Genomic DNA, 22,919 nt, shown 5'->3' with positions numbered 1-22,919 from the left:
AGTAATCACTTTAAGATACAAATAAAGTTATTTTAACGCATCATTCAAAACTTTGTCACAAAGGCATCCCTGAGCACTGCGTCTCTTCCACATTTGCTCATGTGTGTACCCACCTGAGAACACAGCAGCATGACGAGCTCCACCACGGAACTGCTGGACTTCATGCAGACCAGACCTGTTTCAAAGAGAAGGTTATTATAAAAACACAAACTTAAAAAAAAAAAAACAGAGATTCATTTCTATGCTATTTTTGTCCAAATGTGATTTAAAACTAAAATGTTAATACTGTGCTAAGAACTATACCTGTATATATTTGATTCTGTGACTAAAAGAAGCACTCTGTAGTTACTTTAAAACTGGTATCAAAACTACCAGCTCTGTAAACGACTTCATTATAATTTTCAAAACACTCAAACATTTATTATGACTTCCATAATGACATTTCTCAAGAAATGCTTACAGCATACACCGTATTGACCATGATCATCTACATTTGGGTTAGGAGAGAGCTGATCATTATACATGCAGAGAAGGGAAATGGCTCCCTGACCTCTGCTTTCTCCACCACACTCTCTCCCTTCACCCTCCAGCTATCAATCAAGTTTCCATTTTGTTTCATGGCAGCAGACATCCCAAACACTCTTATTAGTACCTTGACCTCCGACCTCACACTAAACCTTAACAGAAATGCAAGCCATTGTCTGTTATGTATTCCTCATTTCCTATAAACTAATTATTTACATTTTCCTGTCTATGCTTTGTTTTAGAGTAACTAAAAATATCCTTAGGAAGAAACTTTTATAACATTAATGGCCATCTAAAGAGTTACTTACTTTAAATTCCCAATATAATCAAAGAGCAGCTCAAAGAACTTGCTATAGCTAATATATTTAATAAGTAATCCCAATAGTTATAAGGATTGGAGCTCAATGACATTATAATGATCAAAAACTTACAACTGTTAATTCTATATTAAATAATTCTGGTAACATTTAAAAGCCCTATGATATTATTTCCATTTTTTATTCCACTGAAGACCTTCCACGTATCACACTCATTCTCCATCTCTCATCTTCACAGTCTTTAGTTTCTCTTCCTTTTGAATAATAATCCCTCAGCTGAACAACAGCACTGATTGGCATTCTGAAGCTTTACAAATACCTTTCAATTTCTTAAAAAAAGAAAGAAAGAAAAGAAAATGGGAACCAGCTTCTCCAATGTTAGAAATGACAAGAGTAATGTTGGCAGCAGCATAAAAGTTAGCTACCTAGCATTTCTGTGCTGCACTGGGCGAGCAGCTCACGACCTACAGTCCGGTTTGCACTGCTAAGATGACTGGGACACCTCAGCCCAAAGGCTGCCAAGCAGGAAAGGAAGCGTAGAGCTACCGTCTCCCATTGCTGGCCCGAGCCTCTGCTGGACTGAAACCTTGTCATTTCTTAAAGTGTAAGCCAGATACAAGTCCAGTTTTACACCACCTTTAAAACCTATTCCTCTTGCTGAGAGTGAGAAAAATAGTCTTCCATGAGGAAAAGTATACCAATTGATTACCCAAGACCAAATGGTCAGTTCTTAAAATACAAAAAAAAAAAAAAAAAAAAAGTAACATACAGACTAAGCACGTTATATTTAGAAATATATATGCATATACATATATACATGTAACAGCAAAAAATAAAACAGAGGCTATGAATTTCTTACAAAAGAATGCAATGAGGGGAATATAGAAACATTTGGAGGGGAAAAAAAGGAAGAAATGACATAATTATAATCTCAAAAATAAAAATGACGAAAAAAAATTTCCCATAGTGAATCGATTCGGAACTTTTCACAGTTAGGTTTCTAATCCTCATTTAACTAATTACTTAACCAGAATTACCACCTCTGTTTAACCAGAATTACCACCTCTGGACTCTACTCTGGACCTTTTCACATCTCTTCATAGGTATAATGAGCAACAGAGACAGAAAGGACTTCAAGTATCCAAAATTAAAAAGATTTATTCAATATTCTTTGTTCTACCATTCATATAGGTATTTCAATACCTATGAAAAATGTATACATATTTGTTTGTTTTCAGTCTTATTTAAGAATAGCATAATATGTATAATCTTAATATTAAATAATTCATACTTATTTATATTAAATATAAATCTTTTAATTAAATATATATTTATAATACAACATATTACCAATATATACTATATATTTATAATATATTTAATATTATTTCTATTACAAATTTAAATTTTTACATTTGGTATATTATATATAAATCTTTACATTAAATATGATATATAAATTAATTATAATCTTTCCATTAAATATAAATATTGCAGAGAAAACATACACACAAACAGTGAGTGTTTAGAAAAACAATGGTAGTGAAAGATCATATAACATCATGCTTTTATTTGAACAATGAATATGTGTTTCGCAGAGCGGTGAATGTGATAAAGGAGAAGAGTGGGGAGACATCATAGTGCTGCTGCTGGACTTCTCACACTAAGCTCCTATTTAAAGGACACGCATGCTACAAACACAAGCACACAGCGGCAAATAAAGATGAAACTTCATGAATGGACAGACAACTTAAAATACTTGATATATGAAACAAAATCTAGGCTTTGATGGGCTGAAGAAAGGGCTCAGAGGTTAAGAGCACTGACTGCTCTTCCAAAGGTCCTGAGTTCAATTCCCAGCAACCACATGGTGGCTCACAACCATCTATAATGAGATATGGTGCCCTCTTCTGGCCTGCAGGCAGAAGACTGTATGCATAATAAATAAATCTTTAAAAATCAGACAACAACAAAAGACTAGGCTTTGAATAGTCTTGCAATTCAGACTTTCCCGCATTTTTAAATCAATTACTTTCTAATTGTATTATTTAATGAACAAGTATCCTTTATAATTACATCAATTAGTCTATTATCAATAAATTATTGATGCAAAAAGCTTAAAGTATTATTAAAATCAGAAATTTTTTTCCAATGAACTCATTGCTACATGTGCACTCTAGAGATGAGATCATGTAAGTTAGTGTTTAGGGCACTGGAGGAGAAATGGGGATTCTTACCAGGATCCCTGAGTGTTAGTAAATTATCAGTACTTACCTTACACCACCAAATGCATTTAAAACAAGCAAAATTCAATAATTATAACCCAACCATATTCAAACAAATTTAATTCTGATTATCATTAGTAAAAGTTCCCAAGCTTGACCTTTAAAATCTCTAGTTTGGTGATGGCAGCTGGTATTTTTAAGGTAAAATAATTTTTTTTAAGTTAAATTAGTTGTTGTTTTGAAAAAGTTTCTCATAAAGCCCAGGCCTAGTTAAAAAACAAAACAATGTGGGGGCTTCCACTGCCCAATGCTGGGGGTCCCTAGTTCACACCATCACAAGTAGTCTTACGTTCTTGAATAGATTCAGCTGTTTAAAAAGGTGTTTACTGTTGAACTGATACCTGTTGGGTCTGTTCACCTAGTTGAGTCATCTTCTGAAAACATTCCTACACAACACCTCATGCCAATAAATAAATAATAAGTAAGTAAATAAGTAAATAAAAGGCAAGCCCAAAGGACTGCTATGGTTCGCCCACTCTGTGAGGAGCCTAGTCACTAGGCCCCATCAATCTTCCTCTACATGGTTCCTAGCGACAATGTCAAGGTACCTTACCTAAGAGATCTATATAACAAAAGCAGAGTAGTTTACTACTGTGATATTTATAAAATATAATTGTGTCAACAGGAGATAATAATGCACTCCAAATTATTTATATGTCCCAAAATGCGGTAATTTCTATGGATCTTAAGTACAAGTAAAACCTTGTTACACCAGTTTCTCTAATCTACCGTGTGGATAAATTAATGTACTAAAAAATACTGACCTAAGGATGAAATTCAACAATGAAGCATTTGTGCAGCATGTATAAGATCTTGAGTTCAAACTCTAGCACAAGGGAAAAATAAAAAAGCTACTGCTTTGGCATAATATTTTTATACTTCATCCAAACTCCTGACTTTAAAAAAAAAAAAAAGATTAAAAATACAACAAGTTAGCCAGGCAAGGTGGCACATGCCTTTAATCCCAGTCCTTGGGAGGTAGAGGAAGGCAGATCTCTGTGACTTCTAGGCTAGCCTGCTCTACAAAGAGGTTCCAGGACAGCCAGGGCTAGTACACAGAGAAACTCTGTCTCAGATAGACAGACAGACAGACAGACAGACAGACAGACAGACAGACAGACAAAACAAGTGTGTGTGCACGCATGCATGCGTATGCATGTGCCTGTGTGTGTGTGTGTGTGTGTGTGTGTGTGTGTGTGTATCTGTGTGTGTATGCACAAGGTAAAGTCTTCAAAAGATACAGAACTACATGAAGGTCTTGCAAATGGTGAAAATATTTAAGAAGATGCAGATATTTCTTACGCAAATAACTTTATAATGTAAATACAAACAGAATAAAGAAAAACACCTACTTGTTCCTTCTATAAGCAGTTCTTGTCCATGACTACCCAAAAGTGTCCGAGAAAGGAAAGGTGCAAAGTCCACAAAAATCTCTCGCAGCAGAGGAGCTGCCTTCTCCAGCGCATGCTCTAACCTCTCTGTAATACTAACAGAAAGATGTGGACAGTTATCAGCTCCCCAGGTTCTAAAGTGAAATGTACTTCATAAAATTGTAAAGTTACTTAAAAAATAAAGTTACTTTAAAAAAAAAAGTATTGGGGGAAGAGGGGAAGAGAGGATGGATCACAAAAAACCACAAATTTCATTATCCAAGTGAGCAGTTTAAATACCTCATGTGTGCAACTGGGTCTTGTGGGACAGAGCCAACCGCTGGGACTGAGGGCAATTTTGCATTAGGTGATCTACTTCCTGTAAAAGAAAACAATAAGTACTTGACAGTAATTTTCTGGTTTTAGATGCAACGATACAAATATAATCTCTTCACAGAATCCAACAAACATATACGACACAGTATTTTTTTTCAAACGTGTATTACTCCTTAGATAAAGTCTAACAAAGTTTTCTTTAATTATATGTATGTAAATGTCTTTATGAAGTCAGTTGAGCTAGGCAAGACTCCCACCAAGAGGGACAGAAGAAGCGACAAGTATTGATAAATTCTGATTTACTGAATTAGCTTCAAAATTTCCTTTATTCAGCACCAGTAGGAAATGACAAGCAGAAGCTTTCTTTTCAGTTAAGTAAAACTTAGAAAGATAAAATTCCTAACTTAGCTTTAAACAGCTGTAACACTATCACAGAGCATAACTTTTTAGTCCATCGTCAGAGAACTTGTGCTACGCAATGACTGATCACGAGTGTAACACAGTAAACAACACACAGGCACCTACGTTATTTCAGTGACATCTGCACTTTCTCATATGAGTCTTCACTATAATTACAATAAGATTGTATTTCTTACTCATTTCAATTGATGTTTTTTTTCCCAGAATCACAGAGGAGATAACAGCAAGGCAAGGCACAGAATTTTATGAGGAGTTTCACACTTGGTGGCAAAGCCTAGTGAGCAGCAGGGAACACCCACAACATGACAAGAAGGTGATGACCTGGTCTGTTCCCCAGCCTCTAGGACTCTGACAGGGAAGCCGTACCAAGTACTAGATACCACCTCTCTACCTCCTTTCTCCAATAGATATTTTTTAAACAGGGTCTCATGTAGCTCAGGTTTCCTCAAGCACACAATGTAGCCAAGAATAACACTGAACTTCTGACATATTACATGTACCCCACCCTATAAATTCTGTGATTACAAGTGTGCACTACCATGTCTGGCTTCCAATTGAAATTTTAAATGCTCTACTTCTAGCAATCACACAGCACTTTTTAAAGACCAGAACCCTCATCCTTCCCATCCACCTACCTCTAGCAACCGGAGATTCTAACCGTATAATTGAAGAGCTTGATTAATGTGAACTACAGATATAATTCCTCTAATCATCCCAACTCCTGTACTTGACCCATCCTTCTTATTCCTGTCATTTTATTCCAGCGTTTTTAGTACTGAATAAGATTAATTTACATTAGGTGGCCTTATTCCTCTCTTTCTAATTATGTTCCTATATAGCCTTTAATGCTTATATCTTCATATTGCTAACAGTCAATTCATTTCTTATTGTATGTGTTCAAACTGGTTTGTCCTAAACAAAGGTCATTGTCTTTACATTATCAATAAATAACTGTTCATAAACTTTACCTGATAAGAGAATATGCCAAGAAACTAATCGTGTCAGATCTAAGAATGAATAGGAACCAAAATACATAATGGCAAGACTTGGAGAACTAAATCCAAAAGACGAAGTTGGAAAAATAATTCTGAGATATGACAAGTTCTATCTATGACTCTCAAGAAACTAAAAAGGAATGTAAATTTCTGCTTAAGAATCAACATATACAGGCTTAAACTGTCATCAATCTAGAACGTAAATAAGAGAGTCATTGATATCTAGCTAGTATTAGGAGAAAATGCAATTTTAAATTCTGTCTGTAACAGGAGTGCATCTGGCATTGTAATAAAGACCTGAGGTGGTCAAGTGCAGATGGGCACACTGTACTGGCAGCTGCAGTCCATTTGCCAAGTCTTGATTTCTTAAGGTTGTAACCTATAAGGTGTCAGGTCAATGTGAGAATAAACAGAGACAAAATTCCACTACAACAACCCTTCACAAGGAGAGACCAAAAACAGTCAGTAAACATATGAAGCCTTATTACACACACACACACACACACACAGTATCAGAAGTTTAATATGTTTGATCTGTTTCTCAAACCTCAGGCATGAATATGCTGCAAGCATCCCTACAGGACAAAATTGGTGTTGCAAAAGAACAAAACAAAACAACAACAACAAAAAAAAAACCAGAAGAATAAATAATAAATGTCTATCTATGATGTAGAGAAAGTGGCTGAACCCAATGAGACTGGGCAAGCCTCTGACATAAAGGGGTTGGGGAAGGGGACCTAACCTAATCCTGTCAGCCTCGCCTTGTTGTTAAGAGGTACACTATAGCAGACTACGAAGAAGAGGCTTGATACCCTAGCATCATATTCAGGGGGAGGAGGTCCCCTCAGTCACAGTCATAGGGAAGGGGAATGGGGTGAAAGCGGGAGGGAGGGAGGAATGGGAGGATGCATGGGATGGCATAGCAAATGAGATGTGATATGAATTATTTTATTTTTCAATTTAAAAAAATGTGTTCAAATTAAAAAAAAAAAAAAAAAAAAAGAGGTACACTAAAGCCCAGCTTACATTCTCTTGTTCAGGATAAACTTGTGACCATGAAAAACCTATATAAAAATCAACACCATTGTACAATCATGTCAAAACACAAACTCGGCCCAAAGAAATAAAATAATCAAACATCCTAAGCCTTACAAGGGCCTACCACTTCTTACTGATTACAATTGTGGCCTAAGTTTTCTCTTCCTCTGGATATTATAATATCTGACCAGAGAATAGTTTTGCTTCTCACAGTATTTAATTTAAAAGCCTCATTTCCTTCCTGTAAGAGTCACCAAACACAAGCTCTAACATTAGAACAAACTTTGTGACTGGTGTGCCACCGCCTACCCATTCTCCTTTATGGCACTGGGCTTAAACCAACTTATTCATGCAAGAGTCCCAAATGGATCTGGTCAAAACACAAGGACAAAAATTTTACATAAAGTAAGGCAACCAAAGAACTGAGCTGGTAAAGACAGCAGTCCTTCTACTTCTGGAGAGCCCTTTATTTCTGCCTCCTATGCCCAAGACAAGATACACTCCTTACACAAGCTAAGTAGGTAAACTGCATCCATACCCCCATTTGCTACTTTCTTGACCATAAAATTGGTTCTTGAACAATTTCTGGACATTAAATTCTGTTATAAGTGATTAATAAAATATTTTTGAAAACAGGGTTGGAAGGCATATGCCTGTAATCCCAATACTTTGGAGCCTGAAGCAGAAGGATTAGGAGTTGAAGGCCTGTGATACATACTGTGATCTTATAAACAATTTAATTAACTGTTCTTCAGCATGATTTGACAGGTAGCAGTATTTTTAAATACTATATACTTTGAACATACACACACACACACACACACATACACACACATGCTACATTCACTGTTATCCCTAAACTTTTAAACTTTTATGACCTTAATAAAGAAAAAGACACAAGTACCTGTTTACTTAAATGTGGAAAACTTAAGTAACAAATCCAAAGAAATATTTAGTAAAAAGCTATAAAGCAAGATTAGCTTTCAAACATGTTAATTGACCCTTTTTGTTTGTTTGTTTGCTTACTTATTTTAGTTTTTATCAAGACAAGAGTTTCTTTGTGTAGCTCTGGCTGTTCTGAAACTCACTCTGTAGACCAGACTGGCCTCAAACTCAGAGATCAGCCTGACCCGGCCTCCCAAGTGCTAGAATTAAAGGTGCTAGCCACCAAAATGCCTGGCTGCTGTTTTTAAAGCGTGGTGCTAAGGGCTGAACCCAAGATTGTCCTGAGCTATATCCCAGCTGATTCTAATTTTGATGAGGTGAAATGCATTTTTTTTTTTTTAATTGAGACAGGGTCTGCCTCTCTGGCTTACAGGAGGTTTGCCAGCTAGCAAAGCATTGCTAGTTTCAGACTTGCATCTGGTTTCAAATGTTGTTTCTTCAACAGTTAGGATTTGGGTTCAGTTCAGCTGGGACCTCCACAAAGAGGAGCCATTTGTTTGTTTCCTCTCTGCTACGGCAGCCTGCGGTTATGCACAGTGTGTACAGGGTAGGGCCGGCCGACTAGTGGCCAGTCTAGTAACAACCTCAACATGCCCCAAGGTGGGACAGTTTGCAAAATAAAAGCAGAAAAGTAGACCTTTGTACAAGTGTCCCAAAATAAGTGAAAACACTGTTTTTGATCTTTTACTGTAACAAGGCTTCCCTTAGGGATCCTTCTACGTATAGTAACCTCATCCTATGTCAGGAGCCGTAGGACCCTGCCTGGCCTGCCCCAGTGGCCGAGAGGCCCTGCTGGCTGAAAGCCACAGCTGTCTGCGTACTTGAGATAATTATTCTGCCTGGCAACCACAAAAGATCCAGCCTGACCTTGAGAAAGAGAACATTCGGTGTATCCGCGACTTCTGTGTAGTCGCCCCACTCCACACCTGCTGCCCTTGGGCCTGGCCCAGAAGATTTTGTAACTTTCCACTGCATTCCTTCCTACCCCCCGCCCTCCCAGAAGCTTACTTTACATTTGGATACCCCCTTACAATAAACGGCCCTCGACAGGCAATGTTTCCCTGGGCCCATGTCTCTCTCCCGCCCAATTCTTTATTCACAGGTCGCGACCCTCCTCGCCACCCCACGAATAACTGAACCCGCGGGTCGGGGACAGTCCTAGAGACACAATGTGGGTCCCTTGGGTTCTCAGACCTTGTTACTGTGTCTATAACAGAGTACAGCCTCTTATAAAGTGTCACTGGTGGGAGATGCTCTCTTCCTACAGTGGTGACATCACTTGTTTGGTACATGTGTTTGTAGGGTCATCTGTAAACATGTTTGTGCTTGTGGAGGCCACAGATCAATGCCATGTCTATCTTTATTGCTTTCCACCTTATTTTCAGACTGAAATTTTTTTCATTGAACAAAAAGCTCACTAATTCAGCAAGATTAGCTGGCTAGAAAAGCCCAGGGACCCTCCTGTCTCTTGTCTCCCCAGTGATAGAATTACAGACAGCTTGTTGCGTGGGTGCTGCGGGTGCCAACTGAGGTCCTCAGGCTTGCACAGCAGGCACGGGATCACCTACGTCATCTTCCCAGCATCCTGCTTGCCTATTTGAATGCTGAAATTTTGCTTGTATTATCTCTAACCTTCAGCTAACATAGAGGGATTTAACATCTGATATGCATTAGGTAATATGCATTTATATTAAAGAAATATGAAACAAAATCTAGACAAACTAAGATTACTGTTTTTTTTTTTTAAATGTGTGCCATTGTGGGAATGGGATACTACTTTAGAGTAGCAAGTACTTTCCACAATTCTAATTCAGAAAAACAAATAAGATTCTAATTCAGAAAATCGGAAAAATAAACAAATAGTATATAGTAGATATGCATTTAACAATCATTAACTACATTTTAAAGGCTTATGTCATCAGAATGCTCTGATTTAAACTACTGTCTATACCCTCTCAAGAACAATAAAGAACATAAAATACAGGACATATGTATGTTCTTATAATTCTATCATTTATGTAGCCATACATCCCTTTAATGCACTGTAACATATTAGGTTGGAGAGGAACAATAAAGAAATTTTTCTATTTTTTTGAGACAGGTCTCATATAGCTGAAACAGGTCTTTAATTCACTTTCTGGTCATCTACATCTACCTTGGAAGTGCTACGTTCCCAGGCGCGGGCACCACCACTCACCCGGCACTAGGGACTAAACCAGGGCTCAGAACATGCTAGGCAAGCACTCTACCACCCGAATTGAATCTCCAGGCCTAATTATACTGTTTAATTTTACTCATATTCCTTTGTAATATTAGTAAACAATAGCAAGTTTGTAAACAGAAGGATATTAGTAAGCAACAGTAAAATTTAAAAAGTACAGAGATTTCTAAAGTTCCTTACAGACTTCTTCTTCTTCGTTTTTTTTTTTTTTTCCCCCAGAAAAATCCTAAAATTTTCTTTAAAATTGTTTAAAAACTTTGTTGACCTTATTATCACTTAACTCACCTGGTGACTCTCCCCCTACATCTGAGACTTGGGTAGAATCTACTGAAGAAACCACACTGACAGCATTGGTAGGTGCACTTGTCGTAAGGGTGGGAGGTAAGACTGCTGATTTTTTTGTTGCGATGACGACACTTCTGTAATAAATATTTTAAAATATATAAATTACATTATAAACATTTCAAAATAAGAGCTAACTTTCATTTTCATTCCTACCATATCTTGATATAATATTCTTAAACCTTAAAATCCTTTCAATGCTGTCCATATTTATGTACCTTTGGCTCTTTGAGAGAGAGAGAGAGAGAGAGAGAGAGAGAGAGAGAGAGAGAGAGGAGAGAGAGAGAGAATGAGGGAAAAAGAGAGAAGACAGGGAGTGAGGGAGGGAGAGAGAGAGAGAGAGAGAGAGAGAGAGAGAGAGAGAGAGAGAGAGAGAGAGAGAGAGAGAGGTGGCATGCATAAGCCAAAGCACAACTGAGGATGCTATTCCTCAGGAGTCAACCCCCTTGGTTTTGAGAAAGGGTCTCTCATTGGCCTGAAAACTGCTAAATAGGTTGGGCTGACTGACTGGGGGATCCCAAGATGCCCCTGGTTCTTATCCCTGGGATGCACTTAACAAAAGTACATCACATCCTGGTTGTTTGTTTGTTCATTTGTTTGTTTGTCTATAATGCATATGAGCAGTCTGCCTGTACATATGTGTCTGTACTGTATGTGTGGCTGGTGCCCACAGAGACCAGAAGTGGGTATCAGAGCCCCTGGAACTGGAGTTACAGACACTGGTGAGCTGCCATGTGGGTGCTGGGAATCAACCTCTGAGCCATCTTTCTTAGCCCCTCCCTTCCTCCCTCCCTCCAACACATATATTGTTTTAAAACATTGCAAGTCTCAAACCAGGTTCTCCTGCTTGCACAGCAAACACTTTGCTGACACCCTATCTACCTCCTCAGGCTCACTGTTTTTAAAACTAAGACAATATCCTATGAAAATAACACATTTTAATGTTTTAACCAACATTTACATCAGAATTTTTACAATTTAAAATCATCTTGACTTTTCTAATAAACACAACCCAGCAGAATTTTGGTGGAAAAAGGAGAAGAGAGAGAATTGTGGAATTGAAGAAGACAAGAAGTCAAAGTTTTTTTTAAAATCTCACAACTGACGCAGAAAACACAGTATGTTTCATTAACGACTGTAAAGCACTGCTAACTTTAAAACAGATAAAACATTACCTACACAAGTGATGAGTGCATGTACATAGCTCATAAAACACAATAGCTTCTGATTATATCACATAGAAAAGGCCTTTTTTAAAAATAGCGAAAGTGTCAAATAACCAGTTGTTCATATTGCATAGCATTCAAACACAAGTATTTATGATATACCAATTTCAATTAAAGTGCAATACTTTATACCAAAAGAGTAACTAAAAGGCCTTGTTAGACATAACTTAAAAGGCATTTTTAATTGAAGTTAGCTCCATAAACATGCAAAAACCCAGCTAATGAGGTAAAAGGACAGCTGATATATACTGTACTCCCACAGCAGCTCTTACTTTTAATTACCCGGTGTTAACCATAAGCTTAAAGTCTTCAACATTCAATTTATTTAATCACATCTTTTGTTGACAATACTGTAAGCTGAAAGTATTCCCTTAGTAGCTTTAAAGTATTTGATTTTTAAACAAAGTTATTTAGGTACTTTATCCTAATAAATGTAGTCAGACTTTCTAAAGCATATAATTCCCTTATCTTAAAAATACATTTCTGTTGTTATTTAAAAAGAAAAAGAAAAGAACAACGTGAAATAGGTTCCGTTTTACTTCAGTGACTATCATTTGAGGGCAAACACTGTTGCCAATTAAATCAAGTTATCTTGTGCTAGGCAAGGCTTATTCAATGTACTTGGGGGTAGCTGGTGTCACATCATTATAAGGGTGACTGCCAATGTTAACAATATACTAAAAAATAGAAGCAACAGCCACCTGAGCCCCCAGTCCAAAATGGTGTGCTTAAATCATGGTAGCTTACATCAGATGAAGATCACTGACTTAAAGGGAAGTAGATATGACCTCTGTGCGGGTGCACACATACATATGTGCTGGTGGTACCCAAACAAAACAATACAAATATAATCTGTCTTTGCTTTTCCTACTCTTGCCAGAAATTTATATGCTAATATGTAAGAAAATTTCTATGTTGTAACAATAAGGTGGAAATGATTAGTATTAATAATTCACTTTCACATTTGTCCACAAAAGAACCACCACAATGCTTTTATACATACAGAGATATATACTGATGGGAGACTAACATTTAGATCAGTGAATTGTAGGCAGGCCACGGTACAGCACGTTGTCTAATATGTCTGAGGTCCGTTACACAAGCTACAGCAGTGAAAAAAATCTACTTCTACAAAGAAAATTTTAGACATACATTTACCCTATAGCCCCACTTTGCTCAAGAAAACATAAGAATACAATAATACAATTTATGCTTGCAGATGCTTGAAAGTATCTGGATAAAAATGGAAATTTTTCAAATGTGCTTCACGCAGAAAAAGTTTTTAAAGGGCAAGTACTTTTATAATAGGATACTGTTATGTAAAAAATAGGACATAAGTATTGCCTTAAATTAAGGAAGCCTATGTTAAAGAATATACTCTTTACTTCCTTTATTTAAAAAGTTTTGAATACAGCAAACTAATAAATGGTTTTGGAAAAGTTACAATGGCAACAGCCTCTGGGGGACACAGAGAGGGGCTGAGTGGGAACAGGGACTCTGTGTAACGCAAACACACGCACTGTTCAAAGCTCATCAGATACTGCACTTCATATTTGTTCCTTAACATGTACAACCCTTATGTGTCCACGGTTAAGTAAAACACAGTAAAAACTTTATCTTCTTTTTAAACATATAGCATACTGTTACTAATACTTTCCAATAGTGAAAATAGCATAATTTTTTATTCAGTTCAGTAAATATTTACTGTCCACAGTTTTGCACATAGTCTTAAAATTTTTCATAGTTCAATTTGAAAGACAATGTTAAGGTATACACTAATTTTATTTAAAAAATAATAATCATGAGAGAAAATACAAAAGGCAGCCAGACCCAGAGCCCTGGTCTCCTGTTCCTCTACGGCCTTGTCCTCACCCTTCACAAGTCCTGAGATTACAAACATGTGCCACCAAGTTTTAAAGCAAGCCCAGAAAGGTAAAGTAACTTGTCACAATTAACTTTTGGAATGCACCACAAATCTATATATGCCTAAAATCAGACTGTGATTTCAACCACTGCCTCACAATGAACTGCTTTTGAAGTTTTACTAAGCTGTAATTCACATGGCATCCAGCTCATGCACACACAGCATACAATGAAATGTTTTTCAGTATGTTCAGCAAGTTCTCCAGCTAACATATTTATGCTAACTTTAAACATGTCTGCATTATAATCACCTACATAGAACATAAAAGTGATTTTCAAGATAAGAAATTATGTATATACTACCATTAACTTATGAAAGTATATCTGATAATAAATAGAAAAAATGAGGTTGTACTTTACTTTTTAATTTTAATAAGGGAGAGCGTGAAGATAATTCCTCACTACCAGAAATTATGCAGTCAAGTTTCCTACACTTGGGAAAACATCAGAGCTCAGCACATCTGGAGTGCAATGAATAAAATTAGCCCTGGGAAAACCACCTTTGTGATCATGTTTTCTCCCCTACTGTTTACTCAAACTATTAATTATTACACACACAAAATAAAATTAATAATGTCTAAATCCATAGCCTGATTCAAGTCAGTTCTCAGATGTAACGAATGCTGCGAAAACTCTGGGCCAGATTAAAATAAAACCCAAAGTCGAGAGATCTAATTAAAAATGCAATAAATAATACGTGTATATATGGGATGTTTTCGTTTTATTACTACAATAAAGTTCCATTGTAAAGGCTAAACGCTTCAGTAGAGGAGACATTTAGTCCATTATGCTCATCCTGCAAGCATAAATCTAAGCTAGGAAAGTACAGTCTCCATTTTGAATAGATACTTAAAAATTTTAAGCTTATCACTCTTCAGTGAGAATTAGCCATACAAGAACAAAGCATTTTGTATTCTCTTTGGAAAAAAGAAACAAAGAAAATGCAACATGCGCAGAGCACAAGCAGCTTTGTATCCCTCCACCCTGGCTCCTCGCTTTTCCTCCTGTGCTGGGTACTCAGTCCGTGATCTTGCACAGGCTGCGCACAACTCCGCCGCTGAGCTATACCCTGCACCTCAAGTTTCTACTTAAAAACAAAACTCAAAATCTGCCTTAATGTTTACTAAGCAAGTAATTATCTGAATTTTGAAAAATACCAATTTTTAACTGAAGTACTTCTCTTTTTGTCATAAAGAATGTAGAAGACAGAAAACCAGCTATACCGACTTGCTTTTCAACATGTCAACTATAAAGTGAAAAGTTTACTTAGAGGTTTTCTTTATGGACTCACTAACTTTAGTGAATATTTAGAATACTTATAATTTTCCCCATCATACGGATTTTTTTTAACTACTTTTCATAGTCATACTCACAGCAAGTGAAAATACTGTTGTTTCGTTGTCATTTTTCCTTAATTAGGGAGTTTGAACATTCTCTCAATTAATTAGTAATAAGCACAAATAAAGCAGGAGTTTCAGAATTTTCATCTCAAAATAATATCAGTTCAAAGTATCATAAACCTTCACATGACGGTTTTATTTAACATGAAAATAGTTCACTAAGGGGGGGGGGGGGGCAGCCTACTTTAGCCGAGCACTTTAGTCCCTACGGATTATGTTGAGAACACAGACCAGCCCTTGAACTTTATCAAGATGAATCCCTGGCATCCATTAATCGCCAGTGAGGATCTTTAGATAAGAGAAGGGGTCTGGGCATGGGAAGGAACACCAACACCTTCGCTTTCACAGAGGCCCGAGCTGGCAGCCTTTCAGCAAGGGCTCCCTCACGCAGCTGCTACTCTAAACTTCCCAGCTATCGCTTGGGAGTTGATAATTCTTAAGATATGAGGAGAGCTCTGATTTCTGGCACAGCATTCCTGAGATAAATACGTGATCAGAGGGATGCTTTGAAATTCCCAAAGACACTCCATTGGCCCATGGCTGGGGAAAAAAAAGGTCTTTCAAAAGGTGTCTCTTGTTAAGAAAAAAGACAGGGGGAGAGACAGAACAGTTTGTACTCCATCAGACAATATGTTAAATGCATACCAGACATGTTGAGTTCCACCAAACATCCAGAAAAATGCTACCAACAAAATTAGTTTCTTTCCTACTTTAACCTCTTAAAATGTAGTACCTAATAAATGCATAATCTCACTTAGGGCCTTGTGAAAAGAGATTTAATTTCAACATTATTGAAAAGGAAATAAATGCCAAAATAAAAAATTTGGGTCATTCAGAAAAAACAACATTGTATATTAATAAGACACAGCCAATAAGAGTATTTAGTCACACAATTATTTATTATTAACACTAGCACAAATCCAAGTTAATTTTAATCTGAGAATGGTAGCTCACACCCATGATCGTAGCAGTGACCAGAAGGACTAGCATAAATTCCAGGGTCTATGGCATACAATCATTTTAGCTGAGGAATCTGGAGCTGGCCTGGACAATACAGTAAGAAACCATTTACAAAAGAGCGAAAAATAGAGGACAAAGGCTAAACTAACAGAAAAAATATATATTGTTGCACAGTCTATTAAGTAGAAACCTCTAATATTAGAAGCCACCAAATAAAACAGAAAACCTTAAGTCCATAAATCAATGAACGGAAAATCTGCCAAAGAACTGAAATTGTGTAGCCTCGCTCCACAAGGAACTCCTCAATAGCAGAGAGACTTGGTGCATACCACTGTAACCACTGACAGAGTAAGCTGCATCAGTAACAAGACACCGCCATAGGCATGCCATTGCACAGGATACAAGAAGAAGCTGTCACTTCTGCTGACATTCCTGCCGAAATATACTAATGTCGATCTGGTTCTAAGGCAACATTAGATAAATATAAAGTGAGGGACATCAAAGACTTGAAGAGACATAATCTCAAACTAGGTCATTTGACTTAAGACTGTCATTGGACAGGCTACTACCACCACTGTTGGTGGAGCACAGGAAGCACATGAGAAGGCCCTATCCTCTTTGGTTATAGGACATAGAAAAATCAAGCTGGAATGGAGCTGGAAGCTTCCTCCCTGCTGGCTAGGTTTCCCAGGCTCATAAGGTGCTATACTTGCTACTAAAAGGGAAAAGTCATTACAAATCCTACCAAGCTGAGATTCCTGCAAGCAACACCACCAACCTAGCAGGCCACATGTACCCTCGAGTGCAACAGTAAGTAGCATAATTGTTATGGGAATGAATGATCATTTTCTGGTTGGATGTGAGGCCAGCTCCACTACAGGGAATTCATGTCGACATGTAGACATATAATAAACCGGGCCAAAGTCCATGGACTAAAGGTTATGGGAATTAGACACAGAAACGTACTGCTATTGTTTTTTAAATGGATACATTGTCAAATAACCTTCTAAATATTTGTAATTTTGCAAATAGATTACTGCTGCTGCTGAACTGGGTCAGAGAAACTTCTGTTGGCAGAATGCACCAGTTAAGAGACAAACTCATAACCGGCCAAAGTGCAGAGAATAAGTGACTCCTTAATGATACATCTACATCACCCCTCAAAGGCTTGGAGGACACCGGAAAAGAGTGGGCAGAAATAATGTAAGAGCTGGAAGACAGGACGAAGTTCATGACTGTAGCACTGTGAGCTTGCATGGATGGAGGAAGGGCTCATGGGCTCTCATAAGGTCCTACCCCTCTTTAAGGAGCGATGGAAGCCAATGGTTACTGTCGGGTGAGGAGACATAGTCCACAGCAGTACAGCCACCGGTAAAGTCCCCTTGTAATCGACTATCCATGCTCCTGCAAGCAATCCTACTTCAATGCAGTGCGTATGAAGAAGCATCTGAAGAAATGGTTTAGTGGTTAACAGCATGCACTGCACTTGTAAAGGGCCAGAGTCCAGTTCCCAGCACCCACGTCAATTGGTTCACAACTACTTATAATTCCAGCTTCAGAAGATCCTCTGGATTCCATAGACACCTGCCACTGATGGGCACATAGTCACAAACAGACATACATAATTTAAATAAATAAATAAATAAGTAAATGCAGTGAGGCATAAACAAATCTATATACAAAAGTTCACTGCTGAGAAGAAGGGGCTGAATGGGAGCTGAATGGGAGTAAGAGAGGAAAATGAGGCAGAAATGATCAAAGTGTATTATATATACATAAAAAATTGTGAAACAATAAATAAAATTAAATAATTTTTAAAGAAATTTAGATCATAATTAGTATTTTAAGATTTTATAAGCAATATATCAAATATTTTTCTTATTTAAAAATAATAGCTTTTTATGGAAAACACAGAAAGCATTAAAATATATCTAAATTTCATATAAGCAACATAATGTCTGAAGAAAATAAAAAATTGTAGTAGGAACTTTTCTGTATATTAGTTTGTTCCCAGATAATAATACAAATGTTTCAAGTATTCATTCAATAACTGTATGTTGATATAGAACATAGGAAACTATAAAATATAAAGACAGCTCCCAAACAGACTGACAATATATTGCAGAGGGTACTAGAGCATCTGCCCAGCAATGATAGGGCCTTGGATGGCATCCTGAGAGAGACACATCAACTGACCAGTTAGGAAATAAGCTAATCTATTTTTAAAAATTCCTTAGGCCTGCACAACCAACAAAGATTCTGTAGCTAGCTTTCTCAAACTGCTTAGGCTCAGAGCACCTGGTTGAATTCTTATATCTACTGGCACCTGGATTCCAACTTTTGAATTGTTGTTTTCATGAAGGCTGAGACAATACTGAGAACAAGGGAATGGTGGGTAGCCATTGAAAGCTCAAGTAATGCCGGCAGTGTAACCAGAGAGAGAGAGAGGGAGGGAGGGAGGGAGAGGGAGGGAGGAGGGAGAGAGAGGGAGGAGGGAGGAAGGAAATGGCATTTTTACATACGATGTGCTAATGCACAACTGAAAATATACCTAAAATAATTTTAGTGGCATAAACTGTTAATATATAAAAATACTATACAAACCACACAACAGAACTACCCTTATAATTTTTATAAAGTTTATCAAAACATTCCACCCTACTGTTGAAGCCACAAAATTTAGAGTTTCGTGTTGAATTTCTGTTCACATTTACAATTTGCAAACATAAGCATACCCAAACAAAGGGCCACTTACATACCTGTCAAAAGATCTGAACTGCACGGGTGGGTCAGCAGACAGGTCTCCAAGAGCACCGAGGCAGGCTGGGGGCAGGAGGGCCGGATCCACAGTGACTCCATCTGCTGGCATATTCACCAAGCTCCGGAGAATGTCCTTCACATTGACATTTTTTGAAACTGGAGCCGATGGTGTTACCTTCCTATCCAACTCATTTCCTCCATCAATATTTGTTTCCTGAGATTTATTGACTTCCAAAGAAAGAGTGCATAGCACCTCACTGATGGCATCTGGACCCGCGCTGACACCCAGAGGCGCTGCTGGAGAAGCTACAGACGTACTGCTTCCTAAGCCCGAAGCTGTTTCCTCACCCAGGCCAGAGTCCCTCCTTCTAGTAGATGAGGTGCTGTCCACTGATTCTTCCACCGATGATAGAGTTAAAGAGCTAAATTCTGCTGGTGTGTTTTCTGCATCTTAACCAAAGACAGAAGAGTAAATTTTAAGAAAATCAAGTTTAAAAAAATTTGTCAGGTAAAAATCAAGTCCTGGTAGCCATCCAGGATTTTATACCATGTTCTCTTAAAATAAAAAAACCATTACCATAAATTTTAAAACATAATGATGGAATGCATCTTATAACCAAAATAGATGATAAAGTGAATGAGTAACAGGTACCCACATCAGCCTTCAAAACTGACTGTAACATAAACATGGATGATAACAAAGCTGAATGCCAACAGTGCATTCAACTTCTACCTCACACACGGCTTCCACTGCTGAAAAGATGGTCAACTCTCCCCCTTGCAGAATAAGCCAATGCTGATGATGACGATCTAGTTCAACAAGGGGCACCCCACGCTTGCTGAGATGGGGTCTCACATATCCAAGGATGATTATGAATCAAAGACAGAGCTTGAACTTCTGATATTATTCCCTCCACCTCTTGGGTGCCAAGATTACAGACACGTGCCGCCATGGTTAGTAGATGAGGGCTTCATGCATGCTAGGCAAGCACTACAGCAGCTGAGCCAAACCCCCAGCCCAAGCAACCCCCAATCATTCCAACCAGATGCTCTTTTCAAAGCCCTACACCTTGCCAAATATAATGACCAGTGCTCATCCCTAGTAGCACTTGTCAGTAGAGCAGCTAATGGATGTGCTTTCTTTCTTTCCCTTAACATGTTTTTCCATTTCACCAGTAGTTTTTTGTTAATGTCTTCAACTTCTTCTTCCCTGATTAAGGTCAATCCTTGATCCTTTCAGTCCTTGGTTCTCTCATCACCTCTACATGTATTTTTTTCTTAGTGACCCCACTCGCATTCCACATTATAAATATCTCCACAACCCCACCCCACACACAACACACACACACAAAAATTTCACTGCCTTCCCTACATCTTATATGTCAAAATATCTAAAGTTAACAAGTTGAAAACTGGAATGTTTCACCTCATATCTACTCCAGTTATCTTATAGTAATTATTAAATAGCTTTTCTTTCTTAAATACCCACATTAATGTTCAGCAATACTGTTCTCTGTCACCCAAATATACCTGGAATCTGACTGCCTCTAGTTGCCTGTGTTGTTACAACCCGAGACCACCAAGTCATCACATCAAGTCAATTACTGTACTGTCCTCCTAACTGATAGTGGAAAACAATCTCTTTAATAAGCCTATTGACTCATAGGTTCTGGTATTTAAGAAATCTTTCAATATGAGCCAGATCCATAGGAATGTTAACCAACAGAATCAAATCATAAGCAATATTCAGTTCCAAGGCCAAACTTTAATAAGTCCAAACCAGCTCAGTTAAGACACTTAACTGAATTCTGCTCTAAAGAGGGAGACTACATCTAAATAGAAAAGCCTTTAAAACTAATAGAAGGAAATGAAGAATTATGTTAATATAATAATTAAGACCCTCCCCCAACTAACACTAGCTCAGGGGCTCCACTAGGTCAAACCCAGCCCAGAGCCCTCTCAACTGAGGCCCTAGACAGCAGAGAAGCCATCTTAGACTTTCACTCCCAGGAAACATTTGAGCAGGGATGAGCATTCCCACCATGCCATATTCAGATGACATCCACAGAAATCATGAAATATGAAGGTAGTTGTGGTTTTCAACCACATGGCAACAAAATACCAAAACAATACGTTTTCTTTTCCTCTTTTATGTATCCTCAACACAGAATCCAAAGTGTTACTAATCATTATTATTGTTTATGTGTTTATAGTGTGCATATGATATGTGTGTGTATATATGAATGCTGGTGCACACATGCCATGGTGCACATGTGGAGGAAAAGTACAACTTACAGGAGTGCACTCACTCCTTCCACTCTGGAGTTGGGGAACTGAACACGGATCACTGGGTTGCATGGCAAATGCTCTATCAACTGAACACTGGGCCCAGAGTGTTATTTTTAAATTATGTCACTTATAATGCTGTACACAACACTCCAATAACTGTGCATTTCTCTTAAAGAAAAATCCATAAACCATCTCTCCTGTTGTGCCTGACACTTTATTTATTATCACTTTTACTGCCTTCTAAAATACCATAAAATTTATCTATTAAAAAATATTTTCTCTCCTCCTGCAAGAGATAAGCTCCATAAAGGTAGAGTCTTTTTCTTCCTTCATGTTTGAACTTATGTGAATATAAGAACCTAATACGTTCTAAATGAAAGCCTACTGTGGTGGGGCTGGGGGATGTGGAGGTAACAGGGAATGCCCCTCCTCTGGGTGCAGCTAGTTTTGTAACTATCCAAGTTGTTCATCTAACTATATGACTGTAACTGAAAATTCCCTTTTATTATTTCTTTGTTGGTTTGTTTGGCTTCTCGAGGTTGGGTTTCCTTCCCTGTGTAGCCCTGGCTGTCTTGGAACTCACTCTATAAACCAGGCTGGCCTCGAACTCAGAGATCCGCCTGCCTCTGCCTCCCAAGTGCTGGGATTAAAGTTGTGTGCCACCACCATGCATCTGAAAGCTACTTTTAATCACTATTAATTGTTTAAATGATTTCCTAGAAGTCTGTTGTAAAGGACTGAATTACCTTTCATGGCAAATAATAAATAAAAAACTTTGGACTCTTTACTTATAAAAGATAACACTTCCACATCTTTTAGTTAGATGGTCCATTTACAGTACAAACTCACCTCCCAATTGTAAATAACTGAACAACATGTGAATTGCCGAGTTATTGGTAAGTTAAATTATTTTGCTCTTAGTACGTATAATGCTACAGTCTCGCTTAACACACAATAGATTTAAGTACCAGAAAATAAAACATGGAAACTTACCAGGAAGTGAAACAGTCCCATTGTCACTACCAGTTTCCTTAAGAGACTGACTGTGCCTTTCATCTTGGGGTTCCAAAATGTCTCTATACTTTGAGACCATCAGAACAGAAATAAAGTACACAACAGCCAAAGCTAAGAATTGAGCTTGCTTGCTATCCTCCTGAGAAAAAAATCAAAAGTAATTGTTCAATGCCACTATTAACATTTTAATTTATTTCAAATTACAATATTTGAATGTAAAAGATATTCACAAATCTTTCAATTTTCACAGAAAATAATTTATCATTTGTATAATAATTTATTACTAAATGTAGAACTCTAAAGTATATTTGAGCAAAGGCCAAACATATTATTGGCAATGCCTTTAAAAGAAAATGTGTACAGATACAGAAAAAGAAAAACTGATTCAACTTTAAAAATAATTGAGTGCTCAATTTTCAGAGACAAGTTATACCATACTTTAAAAGGCGACTCAAAAAAGTAATTACCACAATATAAAGTAATTAATTATTTTTACTTTTCATCACAAAAATCCAAATATATAAATCTAACATCCCAGCAATGTTGCACTATG

General features: G+C 37.4%; 1 protein-coding gene and 1 non-coding gene across 2 annotated transcripts in view; both read right to left on the bottom strand.

Annotated features, from left to right (window-relative positions):
- The window catches only part of Lrba (LPS responsive beige-like anchor protein), a 540,702-nt gene that overhangs the window by 400,834 nt on the left and 116,949 nt on the right, over positions 1-22,919 (bottom strand). The window contains exons 29-34 of the mRNA XM_051157393.1: positions 22,346-22,505; positions 19,063-19,513; positions 10,738-10,871; positions 4,798-4,876; positions 4,480-4,613; positions 114-175 (exon numbers count right to left, since the gene is read on the bottom strand). Coding sequence (XP_051013350.1) covers positions 114-175; positions 4,480-4,613; positions 4,798-4,876; positions 10,738-10,871; positions 19,063-19,513; positions 22,346-22,505 — 1,020 coding nt within the window. The remainder of the gene's footprint in view (positions 1-113; positions 176-4,479; positions 4,614-4,797; positions 4,877-10,737; positions 10,872-19,062; positions 19,514-22,345; positions 22,506-22,919) is intronic.
- Positions 14,317-14,474, bottom strand: LOC127199702 (U1 spliceosomal RNA). Its single transcript, XR_007831972.1, has one exon. It is a non-coding gene; the product is annotated as a U1 spliceosomal RNA (small nuclear RNA).

This window comes from Acomys russatus, chromosome 15, assembly GCF_903995435.1.
Source record: "Acomys russatus chromosome 15, mAcoRus1.1, whole genome shotgun sequence".
NCBI lineage: Eukaryota > Metazoa > Chordata > Mammalia > Rodentia > Muridae > Acomys > Acomys russatus.
This window is presented reverse-complemented; position numbering and strand designations above follow the sequence as displayed.